The sequence below is a fragment of the Brienomyrus brachyistius genome, chromosome 4 (assembly GCF_023856365.1).
Source record: "Brienomyrus brachyistius isolate T26 chromosome 4, BBRACH_0.4, whole genome shotgun sequence".
NCBI lineage: Eukaryota > Metazoa > Chordata > Actinopteri > Osteoglossiformes > Mormyridae > Brienomyrus > Brienomyrus brachyistius.
Window position 1 is genome coordinate 30,484,555 of NC_064536.1, and position 21,193 is coordinate 30,505,747.

General features: G+C 45.5%; 1 protein-coding gene across 3 annotated transcripts in view; it reads left to right on the forward strand.

Annotated features, from left to right (window-relative positions):
• LOC125740827 (uncharacterized) overlaps positions 1-21,193 on the forward strand; it is an 82,450-nt gene that overhangs the window by 58,545 nt on the left and 2,712 nt on the right. Inside the window, exons 6-10 of one of the 3 annotated variants that reach the window (XM_049012530.1) lie at positions 9,899-10,142; positions 10,743-11,027; positions 11,297-11,335; positions 11,642-11,683; positions 21,023-21,121. In XM_049012530.1, the coding sequence (XP_048868487.1) occupies positions 9,899-10,142; positions 10,743-11,027; positions 11,297-11,335; positions 11,642-11,683; positions 21,023-21,121 (709 nt within the window). Of the gene's footprint in view, positions 1-9,898; positions 10,143-10,742; positions 11,028-11,296; positions 11,336-11,641; positions 11,684-14,025; positions 14,240-14,509; positions 14,549-14,854; positions 14,897-21,022; positions 21,122-21,193 lie in introns of all 3 variants that reach the window. The other 2 variants (XM_049012532.1, XM_049012531.1) reach the window with 2 other exon arrangements.

The window sequence follows — 21,193 nt, forward strand, 5'->3', positions numbered from 1 at the left end:
TTTCCCGTCCCGATGTGACATTTGTGATAATATGTCTGTCAATAATACTGCTTCTGGGTAGGATGTCTAGTAATCAATAACTGTCAATATGTGCTGCATCTCATATGGGTTGCATCTTTTCTATCATCTCTGTTTTGAAATGATGAGAGAGGGATATAGGGCTTTCGACGGAATAAACAGGCACGCTTAGGTCCCAACAGAAACACTGTATTAAAAGCATTTATAATAACCTTGCATTAAATAGCAATACCAAGATATTGCATCAAAAGCAACACAAAATAACCTCGTATTAAAAATAATTTGATATCAAATTAATAGTATTACATATCATAGCCAAAAATAATAAGTGAAAGATACGAATGATTTATATATATAGATACACACACACATACAAAACAAGCAACAATACATAGAAAATGCAAGGCTGGCCCCTCACTTGTTATGATGGAAAGTATTCTCTCCATGTATGTGTCAACATATTCATTGTCGTCTGTTACTGACAAAGGCAGTCTTGATGGAGAATCTGCAACATTACACTTCCCTGCTATGTGTTCAGTTGTGTGTTCAAAAGGATGCAGCCTCATCCCACGTCTCTGAATTCGTGGTGTTAGCATTGTTGCTTTCTCTGGATTAAACATGTAGATCAATGGTTTATGATCTGTCTGCAAAGCAAACTGACTGCCCCATAGGTGTGTTCTACGGCCCAGAATCATCCAAGAGCCTCTCGTTCTGTTTGAGAACAGAATCTGTCTGTGGCAGTAAGTGAGCGGCTCGCATATGCTACAGTTTTGCTTTGCCTATTTGGCTGTTTCTGTAGTAAGACAGCTCCTAACCCTATTGGACAATCAATATTTGGTGCATCTAACTTAAAATATGCAAGGCATGGTTGACTCACCATTGCTATTTTCATGTCTTCAAATGACTTTTCGGTCTTACTTGTCCATTGCCATTCTTGACCTTTTCTTGTCAGTCTTCTAAGTGGCTCCAGTAAGTTTGCATAATTTGCTATGAACTTCATTAAAAATCCACGTCTGTTGCAATCGCATCGAGGAAGCAGGCGAAGGGAGCCGTGAGTACGGGAAAACGGGGTTTATTTCGGGCAGACAGGGAAACCACAGATCTGGGGGAAAGGACTCAGACACAGACTGATGAAAAACAGCTGGGTACGCTGGGGGAGCACACGTGGATGATCAGGGGGCGTGGCAGCCATGAGGATCGGACGCGCAGGTCATGACAGAGTCTAGAAATGAGCGCAGTTGTGCTTTGCTTATGGCCTCCACTTTCCTTGGAACCAGTTTTATTCCTTCTCCTGAGATCACATGTCCTAGTATTTCAATTTGTTTCAATCCAGGCACACATTTATCCTTGTTAAGTGTCCGTCTTCTGTCTTGAAATCTCTGAATTACTTTCCTTAGTCTCTCTTCCAGCTGATCCTCATCATCTGCATACAGAACCATGTCATCCATTTAGCATACAATTCCTGGCATTCCTCTAATCAGAGAGTCCATAGCCTTCTGATAGGCTTTAGGTACTGAATAGCTTGCTCTTCTATAGCTTGGAGACAATATTGTGATTCTCATTTTACCCTCATTTAATGTTTTCTCTGATATGTTTCTCCTAAAATTTACTAGGAGAAATAAAGTAGACATCAGTGAGCCAGAGGACATGAATTATATCTGAGACAAACAGGAAATATTGCCGAACTGGACTCGGTCTCATTAATGAGCAATACTGAAGCCAAAAGATTGATTCACATAAAACCAGGGGAGATCCTTGAACTCTGGTCTCCGGAAACATGAGACACCAGTACCAACCCTGGCACCACCTTGCAGAGCTGGCTTTGAATCTGACACAGCATGACACATGCGGCACTTCAGCAACTATGGCCAAATAGGGTCCTGGAGGCGTTTAGTTCCTGTAGGGATGGCAGACTGCAGCCAATCACGTTCTCTGCAGAGCGGATGATGTGCTTCAGTCTGTCCTTGTCCTTATTAGTGGCAGCAGCGTACTGTACCAGACGGTGATGGAGCAGGTGAGGATGGACTGAATGACATCTGTAAAAATGCACCATGAGACTGAACTTCAGGCTGCTGTGAAGACAAGAAGATGAACACTGACGCGGATCTGCTTCAGACATTCCCGTTTATTAAGTCTTAATAAAACGATGTCTGTGGATCTCCAATTCCTCACTGCTCGAACCTGGATCCCAGAGCTGGGCAGTCCCTCTCACTGCTCAGAAGCTCTGACGGAGAGAGTTATAGAGCTAGAGTCGCGCCTCCAGAAGCTAGCACAGTCGCCAGGTAGCCAGCTAGCTGCAGGTTCGCAGTCAGGGAGTCGGGGGGCTTCAGAATTAGAGTTAGATAGCTCGGCCCAAATTCCGGCATTAGAGCCCATGCAGCAGGGCGAGTGGGTGACAACTCGGCGACATAGTCGGAGAGCCCGAGCTTTGGCGAAGGCTACCCCCGAGCACCACCTTCCATCTCTCAGCGTGTCGAACAGGTTTTCCCCACTCAGTGAAACACTCACTGAGACGCCTGTTGAAAGTGCTCTGGTGTCAGGCGATTCTATCCTATGACACATGAAAATAGCTAGACCCTTAGTGGCACCAGCAGTCGAGGTAAATTGTTTACTGGGAGCCAGAGCGCTGGACATTAGGGCCAATCTTAAGGTGTTGACCAGAAATAGACGTAGATATTCCAAGATCACACATTGTCCACATCAGCGCCAATGATGTCAGACTCAGACAGTCTGAGGTTACGAAAAGTAAATTTAAAGAGGTGTGTGAGCGAGCCAAGACAATGTCCCAAGCAGTAATCATCTCTGGCCCCCTCCCAGCTAGACGTGGCGCTGAGACCTACACAGGCTTTGGTCGCTGAACTGCTGGCTGTCAAGGTGGTGCTCGGAAAATAGCATAGGTTTTGTAGATAACCGGTCCACTTTCAAGAGGTTAGCCTGGTCTTCTGAGCCGGGACGGTATCAACCCCTCGTGGGAGGGTGCTGCCCATATTTCAATGAACTTAGCAGCTAGCCTTTATGCAGGTACAGGTTTAGGTGGCCTTTGACAAACCAGAGCTAAGGCCAGGCCGCAGGCAGAAAACCTAACCGGCCACCCGCGAGTTGCCTTGAGTTGTCACCTAGGTACTACTAAATTGACATTGTATCTGTACCCCGAACCAAAAATAGTACACGTAGACCACAAAAAGCATCCCTTTCAAATTTAATTTGTATTAAGTTAGAGCAGCTGATACAGACCACCTGCACCACTAAGCTAAAAATAGGATTACTAAATATTAGATCATTAACTACTAAGGCACTTATTCTAAATGAAATCATTTCTGACCACGTTGCAGCAATTTATGAAAAAACACTACCAATTTAAATAATTAGAGTTATTGTTCCTCAATATCTAAAACTCTGTCTCTCCCCCTCATTATAATTTATCATCCACCGGGTCCTTATTTGGAATTCTTAGCTAAATTTGCAGAATTCCTTTCAGACCTACTGACGTCAACTGAGAGAGCCATAATTGTGATCCCCTAACAATAGCCTTTACGAATATACTAGACTCTATGGGTATCACTCAAAACTCATACCCTTGATTTAATCCTATCGTTTGGTCTTTATATAGATACTGTACTGCCTCAGACCAGTATTATCGCTGACCATCATCTTATTACATTCAATATTTACCTTGCTCAAAATATTAGCCCTCGGGGCGGCATGGTGGTGCAGTGGTTAGGGCTGTTGCCTCACACCTCTGGGACCCAGGTTCGAGTCTCCGCCTTGGTCTCATGTGTGCGGAGTTTGCATGCTCTCCCCATGTCATCGTGGGGTTTCCTCCGGGTACTCCGGTTTCCCCCCCACAGTCCAAAAACATGCTGAGGCTAATTGGACTTGCTAAATTGCCCATAGGTGTGCGTGTGAGAGTGAATGGTGTGTGAGTGTGCCCTGCGATGGGCTGGCCCCCCATCCTGGGTTGTTCCCTGCCTAGTGCCCATTGCTTCCAGGAAAGGCTCTGGACCCCCAGCAACCCAGTAGGATAAGCAGTTTGGAAAATAGATGGATGGATGGAAAATATTAGCCACTCAACTCGCTTCTATCCCAAACATACAATCACGTCAAATACAGCAAGTAACTTTATCAATAATCTCCCTGAGCTATCGTTTTCAACCAAACTAATGTGAAATCCTGCTGCACTTGATAGCATTACGGATTATTTAACACCTACGCTTAATTCCACCCTAGAGAAAATTGCTCCGTTAAAAATACCAGAGTAAATAAAATTGCTCCTTGGTATAATGACCACTTGCGCACTTTAAAATAGGAGACACGGAAATTAGAACGTAAGAGGCGTCAAACTATACTAGTGGTGTTCGAACTAGCATGGAAAGAGGCCATGGGTAGCTATAAAAAAAGGCTCTTAGTGCCGTTAAATCAGAATATCTATCACAGCTAATTGAAATAAACAAAAATAATCCTAAATTCCTATTTACTATGCTGTCCAAGCTGACTAATAACCAGACCACTACTCAAAGTGTGCCTGCGTTATTTTCCAGTGACGACTTTATGAAATTTTTTGACCAAAAAATATGCTCTATTAGACGGAATGTTTTGAATATTCCAATAACTTCATTCTCTGGCCCTGACATGGCATGTGCTAATGCTGCAATCACCCTATTTGAAGCATTTGCCATGGTTAACCAATCAGAACTGATGTCCTTAATTTTATCTTCAAATTCATCTACTTGTTTGCTAGACCCTGTTCCAACAAAACTATTCAAAGAGATGCACATGTCATGCCCGGCTCGTCCGATCCTCGTGTGTGCCACGCCCCCTGATTATCCACGTGTGCTTCCCCGATCTTGCCCTGCCTGTTGTCCGTCTTTGATGTTACCTAATGTCAGTTGATGTTAGAAATGTCCTGTACTCCCCGTGGCCGTTTCTCCCTCAATAAATCTCCAATCTTCCCCATACTCCGCCTGCCTGCTTCGTCCATCCCTGCCTCCTTCCTTCCAGCCTTCCCGTCTGCAACCGCAAAACCTGACAGAATGAGGGACTCAAAAGAAGAGACACCGCAGCATATCGAGGGCCAGCGTCTCGTTCTGCTGCACGTGGTGTATTATTGGCTAAACCAGCCCGACGTACAGGAGGACCCGGTAGCGCTGGATTTAGCCAGCAGAAGCGGCGATCTCCTGATGGAGATGTCCTCTCCCGAGGGCGTGCACATGCTAGGGGAGGTGCACGCCAATCTTCAGCAGCTGGTTCAAGCGGAGGCTCGAGCTGGCCCTGCCGCATGGCGCAGAGGCTGTCCCCACACCGTCCGTCCTGACAGATAAGGTGCAACCTCCCGCTGCCACCACGAACCGGCGGAGAAGGAGGAGAAAGCCGGCAATCGCCCCGACGATCGTCCTGGGGCCATGCGCGCTCGTCCCTGCTTCCCTCCCAGCCGGTGAGCGGGAGGACTCCCCGGTCAATCCGGAAGTCACCGCCGCCTGCTGCGGCTCCCCCTCCTTCCTTACCTATGCCGGTGTCCCCTTCGGCTTCCTCATTGCCTTCCCTGGTGCCCCCTCCGACTTCCTCCTCGTCCCCTGTGTCTGTCCCTCGCCCTGCCTCCTCAGCCCCTCCAAGGTCCCCTCCTGCTCCGGCCTCCCGGTCGCCTGCGGCCCCTCCGGCTGCTGCCCATTGCCCGCTGGGACTCCCTTGGGCTCCCCTTAGTCCCCCGTCCTTTCCTGCTTGGTCTCCCGTCTCTGTCCCTCCTATGTTTGTTCCTCGTCCCTTTGTTCCTCCTGTCTCTGCTCCTCGTCCTCCTATGTCCCCCTATGTTCACTCCTGGCTCTTTTGTTCCGCCTGTTCCCTCAGTGTCGCCTTTCCTTATCTGTCTGTCCGCGTTCCCTGTCTTTGCTCAGGTCTTGTATTACTTCCTGTACCTATGCTTTGTCTATCCGTTCTGTTCCCTGGGCCCCGTTAATAGTTCTGTTCTTGTTTTCCAGGTCCCGTCTCCCTCGTCTCCTCCGTCGCCTCCCCTGAGACGCGCCCGGAGAGCGCACCTCTGGGGGGGGGGTTCTATCATGCCCAGCTCATCCGATCCTCATGTGTGCCACGCCCCCTGATTATCCACGTGTGCTTCCCTGATCTTGCCCAGCTGTGTCCTATTATTTTCTCCCAGTCTTGTCCACATCTTGCCCTTCCTGTAGTCCGTCATTGATGTTACCTAATGTCAGTTGATGTTAGATGTTAGCAATGTCCTGTACTCCCCGTGGCCGTCTCTCCCTCAATAAATCCCCAGTCTTCCCCATACTCCGCCTGCCTGCCTTGTCCTTCCCTGCCTGCTTCCTGCCACCCTGCCCGTTCGCAACCACAAAACCTGACACACCCGGTATTGATTGAACCGCTACTAGCAATAGTTAACTCCTCAATCAGCATCGGCCATCTCCCAAAATCTCTTAAACTAGCAGTAATTATTGAAGAAGCCAAACTCGGATCCCTTGGAAATGATAAACTATAGACCAATCTCTAATATATCATTTATCTGTAAAATAATAGAGAGTTGTAGATAGTCAACTAACATCATTTTTGCAGGAGAACCAGATTTATGAGAGATTTCAGTGTGGGTTTAGAGGTCATCATAGCACAGAGACTGCTCTACTGAAGGTAATAAATGATCTTCTCCCATCTGCTGACCAAGACTGTGCCTCACTCCTAGTGCTGCTTGACCTTAGTGCTGCTTTTGATACTATGGACCATGCCGTTCTTCTAGGCTTAAACATACTGTAGGCATAAGGGGAGTGGCACTCTCTTGGTTTGAATCTTACCTGTCAGATCGCTATCAGTATGTGAACCTAAATAGTGATTCCTCAGAACATGTCAAGGTCAGATATGGAGTGCCACAAGGTTCAGTTTTAGCTCCCCTTCTATTTTCACTATACATGTTACCCTTAGGCTTAGTTATTCATAAGCATGGAATTAGCTTTCATCGCTTTGCAGATGATACACAATTATATATATCGGCCAAACCAGAAGATAGACAACAACTTCAGAGAATGTAAGAATGTTTAATGCATATCAAAAAGTGGATGCCAGACAACTTCCTCCAGCTGAACCTGGACAAGAATGAGATTCTTCTTACTGGCACTAAAGCCACCAGAAGTAAACTATCGGACATCACAGTCAATCTGGAGGGACTACCTATTACACCAAGTATTGTTGTTAAAAACCTTGGTGTTATTCTAGATTCTGATCTTTTGTTTGATGTACATGCTTCTAACATTAGCCGTACCGCCTACTTTCACCTGCGCAATATTGCCAAGTTAAGAAACACGCTCTCCTTTCAAGATGCAGAGAAATTGGTTCGTGTGTTTATTACCTCCAGGCTTGATTGCTGTAATGTCTTATTCTCTGGCTGTCCAAAGAGGTCATTAAATAAACTCCAGCTAGTCCAGAATGCAGCAGCCAGAGTCCTCACCAAAACTAAAAAATATGACCATATTACCTGTTAGGTTGAAGAAACTGTTAGTAATCATTTGTTATCATTTCTGTATAATCAGCAATGAGTGTAAATATGTATATACATTATTTTGTTTTCCTTTACCTTCATACTTTAGATTATATTAGTTTACACGTATCCTGAGCACGTGTTTAAATAGTTGTCTACCTGAGTAGAACCAGAACTTCTTCTTACTCTCACAGTCTTTTCTTTGTTCTCACTCCAAGACCCCTGCCCCCCATTGACTATAAATAAAGGTGCCAAGGGGAACCACCCTTTGTAACACATTCCTTTGTAGCCTAGCATGCAGAGAGTGTGGTTACCCTTGTGCAAGTAAAACTCTAAGTGTGTTGTCTCGTAATTAATGGTGTGTACAGAGTTGGAGTGGAAAGCCTGTCGCTTTCTCCAACATATACTGTATTGTAGTTTGGTCCTGTGTGCAGGGTTGGAGTGGAAAGCCTGACGCTTTCTCCAACATTACCCCAATTTTATCTCCACTGTACTGGCTGCCAGTTAGATTTCGTGTTGACTACAAAACACTGCTCTTAACCTATAAAGCTGTAAATGGTCTTGCACCGCAGTATGTGAGTGACCACATTTGCAACTACATTCCGAATCGTATGCTTAGATCACAAGATGCAGGTCTTCTATCCATACCCAGAATAAAGAACGTTACCTTTGGGGGAAGAGCATTTGCTCATAAAGCACCACAGCTATGGAATAAACTTCCTATTAGTGTTCGGAACTCAGACACAATCTCTGCTTGTAAGTCAAGGTTTAAGACGTACCTCTTTAGCCAGTCTTCTGGATAGTTAAATCCCCTTTTCTAAGGTGAAGGGAAATCTGGAGGTTCATGGTCATTTGAGGTTAAAGGCGAAAGGGGGGATTGGTGCTGTCGTCCTGCCACTCTCACCGATCACTTAAGCTGTTTCAGTTTCATGCAGTTTCATGCTTCCCGGTCTCCCAGAGGAGGATGGGGTACCCTTCCAAGTCAAGGTTCCTCTCAAGGTTTCTTCCTGCTAGAGGGAGTTTTTCCTTGCCTTGTCGCCTCAGGCTTGCTTGGTGGGGTTTGGGCCGGTTATATGTAAAGTGCTTTGTGACAATGACTGTTGTTAAAAACGCTATATAAATAAAATTGAATTGAATTGAACTTGTATAAAAATTGGTGTAAAACAGTATTGGGCACACTTTGAGTGTCTGGCCTTGGTTGTAACTTCATTGTTGCAATAAAGAATTTGGATCTACACAAGCAGCTTCTGACTTCTGGTTTGGCGGGGAAGGAAAAACCACAACATTGCTTCTCAGCTAAAGCAGTGCGCTCACTCACAATTTTGCCTAAGAACACAGCCATGAATAAAGAATGGTACTAAAACATCCTCCAAGAGCAACTAGAGCACATCCATGAATAAAGAATGGTACCAAAACATCCTCCGAGAGCAACTTCTCCCAACCATCCAAGAACAGTTTGGTGTTTCTAGCCCCCGGAGTCATTTCTCCTCCTCAATAGATTTATAGCCTCCACGACTTGAAGTTACAGGGAAGGGGGTTAGATGAAATATTTTTATGCTTTTTAAACTATTATAAACATATTCTGGAAATCCTCTTGTGACCCTCCACCAGCATTTCGTGACCCCCACTTTGGGACCCACTGGCGTAGACAGATCTTAGAGAAGCAGAAATGTTAACAGCTTCACTGACATCCTCAGTATCTTGTGGAGACTTTAGTCTGACTAAGATTCATTTAAACTTCCATCCATCCATTTTCCAAACTGCTTATCCTACTGGGTTGCAGGGGGTCCGGAGTCTATCCCGGAAGCAATGGGCACGAGGCAGGGAACAATCCAGGAGGGGGGGCCAGCCCATCGCAGGGCACACTCACACACCATTCACTCTCACATGCATTCCTACGGGCAATTTAGTAACTCCAATTAGCCTCAGCATGTCTTTGGACTGTGGGGGCAACCGGAGTACCCGGAGGAAACCCCACGACAACATGGGGAGAACACGCAAACTCCACATTCATGCGACCCAGGCAGAGACTCGAACCTGGGTCCCAGAGGTGTGAGGCAACAGTGCTAACCACTGCACCACCATGCCGCTTCATTTAGACTTTTAAGTGATAAATAGAGAAACGGCACAGAAATCCCCCACTCTGCTCTTATGATTATCATGGTTTTACATCCGGACCACAAATGGGCCCCTTCTGCTTAACTGCATGCAGAAGGAAGCCCACAATTTGCAAAGGTATGAAATGAAAAGTCACACAGCTGTGTCACAGGGCAGCGGGAAGAGGCAAGAATGCAAAGCAGAATCTTTCATGCATGAGAATCCTGACGTCTTTCATCTCAATCTTTTCTAACTGCAGGCTGATGTTCAGGCTTCTGTTGCTCCTCTCCTTTGGTCCCTGTCCCTCAGGCGCAGATTGCACAGCATGTGTGTAAGTTTACTTATCAAACTGCATGTGGGGCACATAGGAAATCAACACTCTGCGCGGACTGCGTGAAGGGTGTGGACGGAAACCTGACTTGCAAAGGGGCAACAGAGAAAGGCGAATGTGAAAAGCAGAATACTTCCGTTTTCATCTCTAACTGTAGGATGATGTTCATGCTGCTGCTGTTCCTCTGCTTTGCTCACTGTCTCACAGAAGCAGATTCAGAGAGTGAGTAAATATCCCACACTGATCATGTGTGTAATTAGCTATGTATGTCAGTGCTTCTCTGCTTTGCTACTTTACCGTGATGTGTGTGTCTGACAGGGGGTGTCTGCTGTAATATTCTCCTGTCAGAGGGGGGGTTGGGTCTACCACTATCTGTGTCTCCATTGTGCCGTAACTTAGTCAGCTGCTTGTTTACTTACTGGGGCAGATTGGTGGCCTGATGGTCAGGGAAGCGTATTTGCAATTCAAAGATTACTAGTTGGAATCCCCAACCAGCCAGGCACCACTGCGGTACGCTGAGCAAGGTACCGCCCCCCCCGCACTGCTCCCTGGATGCTGAATTAGCTGCCCCCTGCTATGTCACAATGTCACATATGGGTCAAATGCAGAGAACACATTTCATTGTTGTGTGCTGTGGTGTGTCAATAATGATCACAACTCATCAAATTCTACCTGCTGTGTTATGTTATATAAGCTGTGGTACATGATTATTGCAAAGTCATGTGGTTCAGTGAATGGACCAATCAGAGTTTAGAGCTAGAAATGTGTAAAGCAATTAATATAATCATGATTTTTCATGACTTTGTCCTGTCTGTTAATCAGCTATCACAGCTCATATTGGAGACACTGTCATGCTGCCCTGTGATGGACCAGCAGATACAGACACAAAGGAGGTTGATGTTCTGTGGTTCTTTGGAGGCAAACCTGCCTGCTGGTTTAATGGCAACTGGTGTGAAACTGGTCATTATGTGAGCCGAACTCGACTTGGATCCATCAAACAGAACAACTTCTCTTTGGTCATTACTGGTGTCAGAAAAGACGATGATGGGGTGTATATGTGTCGAATCAGCCATGAAAACAGACAAATCATTCGCCTTCACGTTGAAGGTAAGTGACCCTTCTGCCGGTTCCCCTTCCCCCTTAAACCCCCTGATATCTGTCTCTGTGGGTCAGAGCCTCCTACAGCTCAGTCTGCTCCCCGACCCACATGAACAGAACCGTGACCCAGAAGCTGAGAGTAGTAGGGATCTCTCTGCAGGCCGCCTTTATCCCCCGGCCCCCAGCTCTCTGCTGCTACCCTGCATCTCACACTCACTGCTGTAGCTCTGAGTTACAGGCTCACACTGACTCTGCTGCTTCTGTCCTTCTGTCTTCAGGAGACGGGAAGCAAGTGGAGGCAGAGACGCCCCCTAGAGGTCAGTGTAGGTTTATTTAATGGAAAGGCTGACTCTCCAGCCTAGGTTTCCGTCTGTGTTTTATCTGTGTCCATGATGACATGCTCAGTGGCACTGTGACTAAGAGCTTAGCACACATGCTGATTAAGTGATATGAATATGATGGGATGTTACAGGCTCCCTAATGTATGTGTGAGTGCAGCATACAAACACACTGCTAGTGATCAGAGATCATGGCTGTATGACAGGGTTTGATACAAACAGGAATAACCAGTCAGAATTCTCACAGGATCTGCTGATTAGTTTCTCTTTTCCCTCCTGGATCAGATCCTGTTTGCAGGCCACACAGAGAGAGAGAAGATCCTCCAGGTGAGTTTATACCCTGTGTGATAAACATGCTTCTGCCGCAGTGTGATTCCTACGTCAGTCTGCAGAATGGGAGCACGGTGCCGATGCAGCTCACAGCAGATACACACTCCTCACAGCCTGGCCTTCCTGCGCTATTAGCATCTAGCATTTTATGAGTGGTACTGTGTCAGACTGGCTGTGCAGGGCCCAGCAGGCAGAATGCTTAAGGGTGTGGATCTGCTGTTGTACCCCTGAGTAGGGTCCGTAACAGTTGCAGAAAGGGGTCAGACAGAAAGCTGCTCTGGGTCGGGCTGTCGGCTCAGTGATGCAGCTCTATTGGCTGCTTCAGTGACATTTTACACTGACTGAGGACCGAGTGTCTGTGTGAAAATGTGTCTGGACTCTGACTGATCTCTCTGCTTTCTGCAGGGGTGTCTTCAGGAGGAAACACAGTGGTGATTGGGGTGATCGTGGGGATTTTGGTGACTATGGGGGCCATGGTGGGGGCTGCATAGTTGTTCAAATGGCCTTGGAATCTGTGAAGAGATCAAAATTGACCCGATCAGGGACCATCTGAACATCCCCTGATTGGAAATGCTGCCTCTGGCCATTCAGGGGAGCAGCGTTACTGAGAAGATGGAGGGAACCGGCTGTGTGATCAAAACCAGGCTGAATAATAACCGTCTGTTTTTTAAACTGCTTCTCACATTTATAAACATGAAATGTGACATTATACTTCAGGCTACTTTGCATATTTGGCTCTTATGTTGCCTATATAATACATGAATATAATGCTAAATGTCATAGGGCTGGGACTATTGATAACACACGTGAATAAGAAAGTAAGTTCGTAAGTAAGCCATAACCCGTGCGGTAACCCGTTAAAGCTCCCAGCTTAACAGAATAGACACGGCCGCATTGTAATGCACCGGAAGTGTGGCAGTCTGTGGCCCAGAAAGCAGCTGTTTGCAAGCAAATTTTTCTAAATTAGTTATTGCCCCAGTCCTAAAATTTTGCAATATGCAAAATATAATGTGTTTTCTTTGTTGCAATAAAGAATTTGGATCTACACAAGCAGCTTCTGACTTCTGGTTTGGCGGGGAAGGAAAAACCACAACATTGCTTCTCAGCTAAAGGAGTGCGCTCACTCACAATTTTGCCTAAGAACACAGCCATGAATAAAGAATGGTACTAAAACATCCTCAAAGAGCAACTAGAGCACATCCATGAATAAAGAATGGTACCAAAACATCCTCCGAGAGCAACTAGAGCACAGCCATGAATAAAGAATGGTACCAAAACATCCTCCGAGAGCAACTTCTCCCAACCATCCAAGAACAGTTTGGTGTTTCTAGCCCCCGGAGTCATTTCTCCTCCTCAATAGATTTATAGCCTCCACGACTTGAAGTTACAGGGAAGGGGGTTAGATGAAATATTTTTATGCTTTTTAAACTATTATAAACATATTCTGGAAATCCTCTTGTGACCCTCCACCAGCATTTCGTGACCCCCACTTTGGGACCCACTGGCGTAGACAGATCTTAGAGAAGCAGAAATGTTAACAGCTTCACTGACATCCTCAGTATCTTGTGGAGACTTTAGTCTGACTAAGATTCATTTAAACTTCCATCCATCCATTTTCCAAACTGCTTATCCTACTGGGTTGCGGGGGGTCCGGAGTCTATCCCGGAAGCAATGGGCACGAGGCAGGGAACAACCCAGGATGGGGGGCCAGCCCATCACAGAGCACACTCACACACCATTCACTCACACATGCACTCCTATAGACAATTTAGCAAGTCCAATTAGCCTCAGCATGTCTTTGGATTGTGGGGGGAAACCGGAGTACCCGGAGGAAACCCCACGACGACATGGGGAGAACATGCAAACTCCACACACATGTGACCCAGGCAGAGACTCAAACACGGGTCCCACAGGTGTGAGGCAACAGTGCTAACCACTGCACCACCATGCCACTTCATTTAGACTTTTAAGTGATAAATAGAAGGCACTTATTCCTGGATGCTGAATTAACTGCCCCCTGCTATGTCACAATGGCACATATGGGTCAAATGCAGAGAATACATTTCATTGTTGTGTGCTGTGGTGTGTCAATAATGATCACAACTCATCAAATTCTACCTGCTGTGTTATGTTATATAAGCTGTGGTACATGATTATTGCAAAGTCATGTGGTTCAGTGAATGGACCAATCAGAGTTTAGAGCTAGAAATGTGTAAAGCAATTAATATAATCATGATTTTTCATGACTTTGTTCTGTCTGTTAATCAGGTATCACAGCTCATATTAGAGACACTGTCATGCTGCCCTGTAATGGACCAGCAGATACAGACACAAAGGAGGTTGATGTTCTGTGGCTGTTTGGAGGCAAACCTGCCTGCTGGTTTAATGGCAACTGGTGTGAAACTGGTCATTATGTGAGCCGAACTCGACTTGGATCCATCAAACAGAACAACTTCTCTTTGGTCATTACTGGTGTCAGAAAAGACGATGATGGGGTGTATATGTGTCGAATCAGCCATGAAAACAGACAAACCATCCGCCTTCACGTTAAAGGTAAGTGACTCTTCTGCCGGTTCCCCCTTCCCCCTTAAACCCCCTGATATCTGTCTCTGTGGGTCAGAGCCTCCTACAGCTCAGTCTGCCCCCCGACCCACATGAACAGAACCGTGACCCAGAAGCTGAGAGCAGTAGGGATCTCTCTGCAGGCCGCCTTTATCCCCCGACCCCCAGCTCTCTGCTGCTACCCTGCATCTCACACTCACTGCTGTAGCTCTGAGTTACAGGCTCACACTAACTCTGCTGCTTCTGTCCTTCTGTCTTCAGGAGACGGGAAGCAAGTGGAGGCAGAGACGCCCCCTAGAGGTCAGTGTAGGTTTATTTAATGGAAAGGCTGACTCCCCAGCCTAGGTTTCCGTCTGTGTTTTATCTGTGTCCATGACGACGCACTCAGTGGCACTGTAACTAAGAGCTTAGCACACATGCTGATTAAGTGATGTGAATATGATGGGATGTTGCAGGCTCCCTAATGTACGTGTGAGTGCAGCATACAAACTCATTGCTAGTGATCAGAGATGATGGCTGTATGACAGGGTTTGGTACAAACAGGAATAAACAGTCAGAATTCACATAGGATCTGCTGATTAGTTTCTCTTTTCCCTCCTGGATCAGATATTATTTGCAGGCCACACAGAGAGAGAGAAGATCCTCCAGGTGAGTTTATACCCTGTGTGATAAACATGCTTCTGCCGTAGTGTGATTCCTACGTCATTCTGCAGAATGGGAGCACAGTGCCGATGCAACTCACAGCAGATACACACTCCTCACAGCCTGGCCTTCTTGCACTATTAGCATTTTATGAGAGATACTGTGTCAGACTGGCTGTTCAGGGCCCAGCAGGCAGGGTGCTTAAGGGTGTGGCCCAGAAAGAAGCTGTTTTTCAAGCAAATTTTTCAAAATTGGTTATTGCCCCTGGGGGTGGCATGGTGGTGCAGTGGTTAGCACTGTTGCCTCACACCTCTGGGACCCAGGTTCGAGTCTCTGCCTGGGTCGCATGAATGTGGAGTTTGCATGTTCTCCCCATATCGTCGTGGGGTTTCCTCCGGGTACTCCGGTTTCCCCCCACAGCCCAAAGACATGCTGAGGCTAATTGGACTTGCTAAATTGCCCATAGGAGTGGGTGTGTGAGTGAATGGTGTGTGAGTGTGCCCTGCGATGGGCTGGCCCCCCATCCTGGGTTGTTCCCTGCCTCGTGCCCATTGCTTCCGGAATAGACTCCGGAGCCCCTGCAACCCAGTAGAATGAGCGATTTGGAGGATGGATGGATAGATGGGTTATTGCCCCAGCCCTAAAATTTTGCAAAATGCAAAAATATAGGGGCGGTTTCCCAGACAGAGACTAAAGCTGGTCCTAGATTTAAACAGCCTAGGAAACAGAAAGCTGCTTTCTCAGTCAAGGTATAAAACAGAACTAGATTAAGCCGATTCCTGAATAAACTAAGCATTTTTTCCTGAAGGAAGTTTAGAGCTAGTCCAGGAATAAATTGAGGTTTATTAATAATAATAATAATAATAATAATAATAATAATAATACATACTGTACTAATCCCTGTGGGGAATTTGTCTTTATACCTCCCTCAACTAGCTTTTCGTAGAGTAAGCTCTCTGCAAAAGCCAGTCACCAATGGTAGCACCCAGTAGGTAAGGGTTAAGGACCTTGCTCAAGGACTTGCAGACATGCGGAGGCTGGGTTTAAACCAGCAACCTTGCGAGTACAGGCACACAGGCTTAGCCCACTGAGCCGTACGCTGCCCCCCTCCCAGCAGGCAGGATTGTTTGTTTTCTTGCAGGGGAAAAAAAATGAGAGACAGGAGGAATAAGCAATAGCCTCATTTTGGTTTAGCAGAGATTGATAGATTTGTGTAGAGTATGTTTAAGTATTGATAGATCCTAGTTGTCTAGGAAAATTAAATGGAACAGTTTTGAGATCGCATTTCTGATTTTATTTTACTCTGGGTAATTTCTACCGGTCAACAACAGATGGTTTGGTTCAGCAGCTGCACAAAAGAGAACAGGAAGGACCTGCAATGGGTGTGAGGGTGACAGAGCTTGACATCGGCACTACAGTACCGCCTCCGAAACACATTTATGGGGAAGTTGCTGCTGCAGGCTGCTCTATTAAACACCACAGTGGGGCCCTTTCTGGGGGCAGTGACCTGTGAGCAAGATGAGCAAGACTATATGCATAGTAATAAAATAATAACTTTGGGAAGCCCAGACCTCCCATTTCTACAGGCTGTTTCCCTAAATGTAACTTTATCTGAATTAAGAAAGATACTGAGGATCGACGTTTCACATCAACGGACATTTTCTGCATCACAGGTTCAAAATTAACCCTGATAATATCATGCAGATGGTGAGGAAACAGGATGTTGAGATTCTGTAAACCCTGCTTAGACCAGAAAAAACTGCCTGTCTGAAAAAATGAAGGAGAACACTTTAATGTTAGAGCTAACATTAACAGTGTTGTTATCGTAAACTAAATCTGAAATGAAAACTGACACTAAAGAAAAAAAAGGTGGTGAACTGAAATAACCCAGCCGGCATGTGACTGAAATGTGGTTGAAGTCAAGTGATGTCAGTAGTAGGAAAAACAAGGAAACAGCATTTTATGCTAATGGTCATACAAAGTTAGCAAAATACTTACAAATCAATGTTCAGCAGTCAATGTCAAATGAAGCGTAGCGTTGAAGGGTTAGCATGTGACTCAGGGGACTAAGCCAGTGGGGCGACCAGTGGTCAGCCCAGCCCAGCCACGCCCCACTCCCCATCTCCTACTTCTGAGCGGTAGCCCGTCAAGCTCACAAACTAGATTTAGGGTGCCTGCTCCGATAAGGTTTACTGATCTGAATATGATGGGATGTTACAGTCTCCCTAAAGTATGTGTGAGTGCAGCATACACAGCAAATGGGTCAGTGTTAAATTAACACTGCATGGTGTTTATATGTCTCCACACCAATCACTGTTATATTTAACACTTTACAGAGTGCAGTGAGTGTTGTTTTTACGGTGTTAATATTTATTTACTGTTATAGTGTTCAACTGACATCATAGAGTGTTAAATCACTGTGACTCCACCTCTTCCCAGATTGCAAGCCCATATGGGTGGCACACAGGTACGAAATGGGTGGCCCATATCTGCCCCATTTTAATGTGCACTCATGTGAACTCGTTTGGGCATCCAGCTGCTGTTTGATTAACCCACCATAATGAGAAAGACTCCGACCAACATGGCCTTTTCCCTTTTATGTAAACTTTATGTCAGCTCTGCTCTGGTTGTTTCTGAAGGCTAGAGAGGCTAGTTTTCATGTAAGCTGAACAGACACTGGTTTTTTCTAACTCTTACCTTACTTGGCTATTAAAACTGGTATTAAGTTAGAGGAAGAACAATGAACACTTTCATTATTTTTTTTAAGCGTGACTGATAATGAAACTAGTCTCTCAGCAGGATTGTCAGTGTAAAAGTAGTGTGCATTGACAGATTATAAAGGTCGCTAGACTGCATAACATCATTATTTAGCAAGGCTGAGAGAAGGTGAGAGCTCCCCTAGTGGCTATAGGAGTACATTTTCCCTAAAGCAGATATAATGGCTGGTGGCTACATTTCGTTTTGACCACAACTTGGAGTAGAACAAATCAAATCATTTTGATCGTTTAATATTAAGATTTTTTTAAAGGTTAATATTTAGAAACCCACTGTAATCAAGGATGGTATGCCACAAATTTTAGTGTCTACTACATTTTATTGTTGTTGGTCAGGGCCCTGGGGCGGCATGGTGGTGCACTGTTGCCTCACACCTCTGGGTCCCGGGTTCGAGTCTCCGCCTGGGACACATGTGTGCGGAGTTTCCATGTTGTCATGGGGTTTTCTTCAGGTACCCCGGTTTCCCCCCACAGTCCAAAGACATGCTGAGGCTAATTGGAGTTACTAAATTGTCCGTAGGAGTGAATGGTGTGTGAGTGTGCCCTGCGATGGGCTGGCACCCCTTCCTGGGTTGTTCCCTGCCTCACGCCCATTGCTTCCGGGATAGGCTCCGGACCCCCTGCAACCCAGTAGGATAAGCGGTTTGGAAAATGGATGGATGGATGGGTCAGGGTCCTTCTGGTTTCCCGAGTGGATGTATGCCAGTTGGCTTGAGTAGTGTAGTGGCTCATATATGTGTGTTACTCTAAAGAATTCTGGATGGGTTCTCTTTAATGGATGTATTAAGTCCAGATGGTTCTTCCTGGAAGAAGGCTAAGCTTATAGGAGATACAGGATAAACAGCCCTCCATAACGTTTTTTACCACGATGGCATCCCTCTCTTTAGCCAAACCTTACAGACCCACCCAGGAAGATTAAATTCTCCTACAGTGCTGTAGACTTACATACAACATCAGATCCCACCCAGATCCTATTCCTGCTGCTATAGTCAACCACTAACTTTAAATCGTTTTTTTTTTTTTTTTTTGCCTGTGTCTTTTGTTTTTGTACTATTTCTCTATTTAACACCATCATGGTGGATTAAACAAAAAACTCTGTTAAGGACAGCGCCATGTCATGCTATGCAAATATACATCCAGCATCTTTGGTCTACAGGGGAGTGGGTAGTACCACAGCTGCACAGCAAAGGGTGTCACAGCTCTCCTAACACCTTTCCGCATGTAATACCCATCACACAAGTGCAGGAGCAGTAATCAAATACAACACCCCAAACAATAAAAAATATACCACGCGGAACACTTGTTTAGTAAATCTCCCGAATCTTGGTCTAAACCAATGGCAGCATAAAAATCACATGTAAGGAAAACCCCAAAAAGACCACAGTCCTCTAACCAGAACTGAGCTAATAAAGCTTCAATATAAAAAGAGAAAAGACTGTAGGGTCCATTTTGGTCAGAGTTTTTCCCATGATGGTGGGTAAATCTGGGGTGGCTCTTATGATCCTCATATGATTTCTTGTGAGTACATTAAAAATGGAGCAGATATGTGCTACCCATTTTGTACCTGAAAGACGTATCGGCTTGCAATCTAGAAAGAGGTGGCGTCACAATGATTTAACATTCCATGGTGTCAACTGAACACTATAAGAGTTAATAAATGGTAACACTGTGTAACACTGATTGGTGTGGACACGTATAAACACCATGCAGTGTTAATTTAACACTGACACATTTGCTGTGTATAAACACATTGCTGGTGTTCAAAGATCATGGTTGTATGACAAAGTTTGGTAATAATAAGGGACTAGATGCCCCCTGGAGGTGCAGAATATTCTTGTTCGAGTTGCCCCTGTTACGTAATTTCAACATGGCGGCTTACACACTCAACAGTAGTTCTATTTTATAAATCTTTGTAAATATTTATTTTGTTAAATGTATTGACAGTTATAAATGTAATTGCACGTGTTCGATTTAGAGAATACTATATCGTAACCGTAAACAGTATCCTAGCAGCAATATCAGATTTACCAGACTTGTTAATGTCTTTGGTTTGTTTGTAGTTTGTTTGCCTCTCGAAAAAAGAATATCGCTATGAATGTACTAAAATATTTTATAACGCTTTTAATGTGGTTTTACTAGTTCGTGTTTCTTGTTTGTTTGTCTCTCGGAAAAATAATCTTACTCCAAAACTGCTCAAATGTAAAGCAACAACACACAGCAGCGTGTTCATGGAGGCAGCCATGTTTGTTCCGAGATGTAGTAGCTCGAACGGGAGATTGTGGACGTAATGTCACTCAACTCGGAATTTCAGAGTTTCGAGAGAAAAACGAACAGACCAGTTGACACAGGCAGGGCAGGTGAGATCACAGGGCAAGCGGGGAAGACAGGATACAAAGAAATGCTCGGTAAGTGTCATAAGCATGACAACATTACTTCGTAACGTTTGGGAGATTGCTTCCGTACAAAGTACTGCATCGATTAAGCGGTTATTGTCCGCCGCTGTGTTGCCCTGCCCCTGCGGGCATGACACCCGGAAAGTTTCTGAGGGTTGTGTTGATGTTGCCAGTGTTTCCACATGCTTCATCTCACAGCACCCTGGATTTTTATTTATTTGTTTTTATTTAACCTTTATTTTGCCAGGCAAGGCGAAAAGTTTCTTATTTACAATGACAGCCTGGCAAGTGTCAGAAAGCACAGGATTTGTTTGGGCTCTCTGGAAAGGGACAGGTGGATTGTGGCAGATACAGGGGGGATAACACTGCATGCAGTGCCAGGTAAGGTCCTTGCTAGGGTAATGCTTAACAGGATCCATGATCACTTGCTCATCTACCAGGATCTGGAACAGTCTGGTTTTATGCCTAATAATCTACCATAGACCACGTCCTGGTACTGATGGTTCACATTGAACCATCACAAAGTTAGTGGACATTATGATCGATCTGTACATGGGTACTGTGAGTGCTATGCGGATCGGAGGTAGAACCCCCCTACTTTCTTCCCACTGGATCCTGGGGTTTATCTGGGGTGTGTTCTTGTTCCTATTCTGTTCAATGCTTTGCTGACAATGTTAGATCATCGCAGAGTCTATGGACGTTCTGATTGTGGGTCTCAAGAGACTGAGCTAGGAGTCTGAGTCTGTACTCACATTAGGCTTTTTCTTACAGTGCCGGAGAACATTACACCATCAAAGTCTACTTTCTTTGACTAGTGCTCCGAACCATACCCAGGCACGGTATGCTAATCCAGGCCTGGGCCTGCTTAAAGAGTGTCTGGGTTTGTGAGTGTCCTGGATCAAAACTAATATCCAGGCATTTAATGAGCTCTTGGGTACGGCCGTCAGCAGTGTATCTGTCTGCAGAGAGACGGACCTCGTCGCAAGGTTTACTTACCTCCGGTGACTCTTCCAGTGAAGTCAGTAGATGGAAGAGCATGGATGTGATGAGGTCGCTGGAAAGAGGTGTGTGGTCTTTCCAATATCTATGTAAGAGGAGGAAGGTCCAAGCATTTGGAGTCCTGGTGCTCCCTGTCT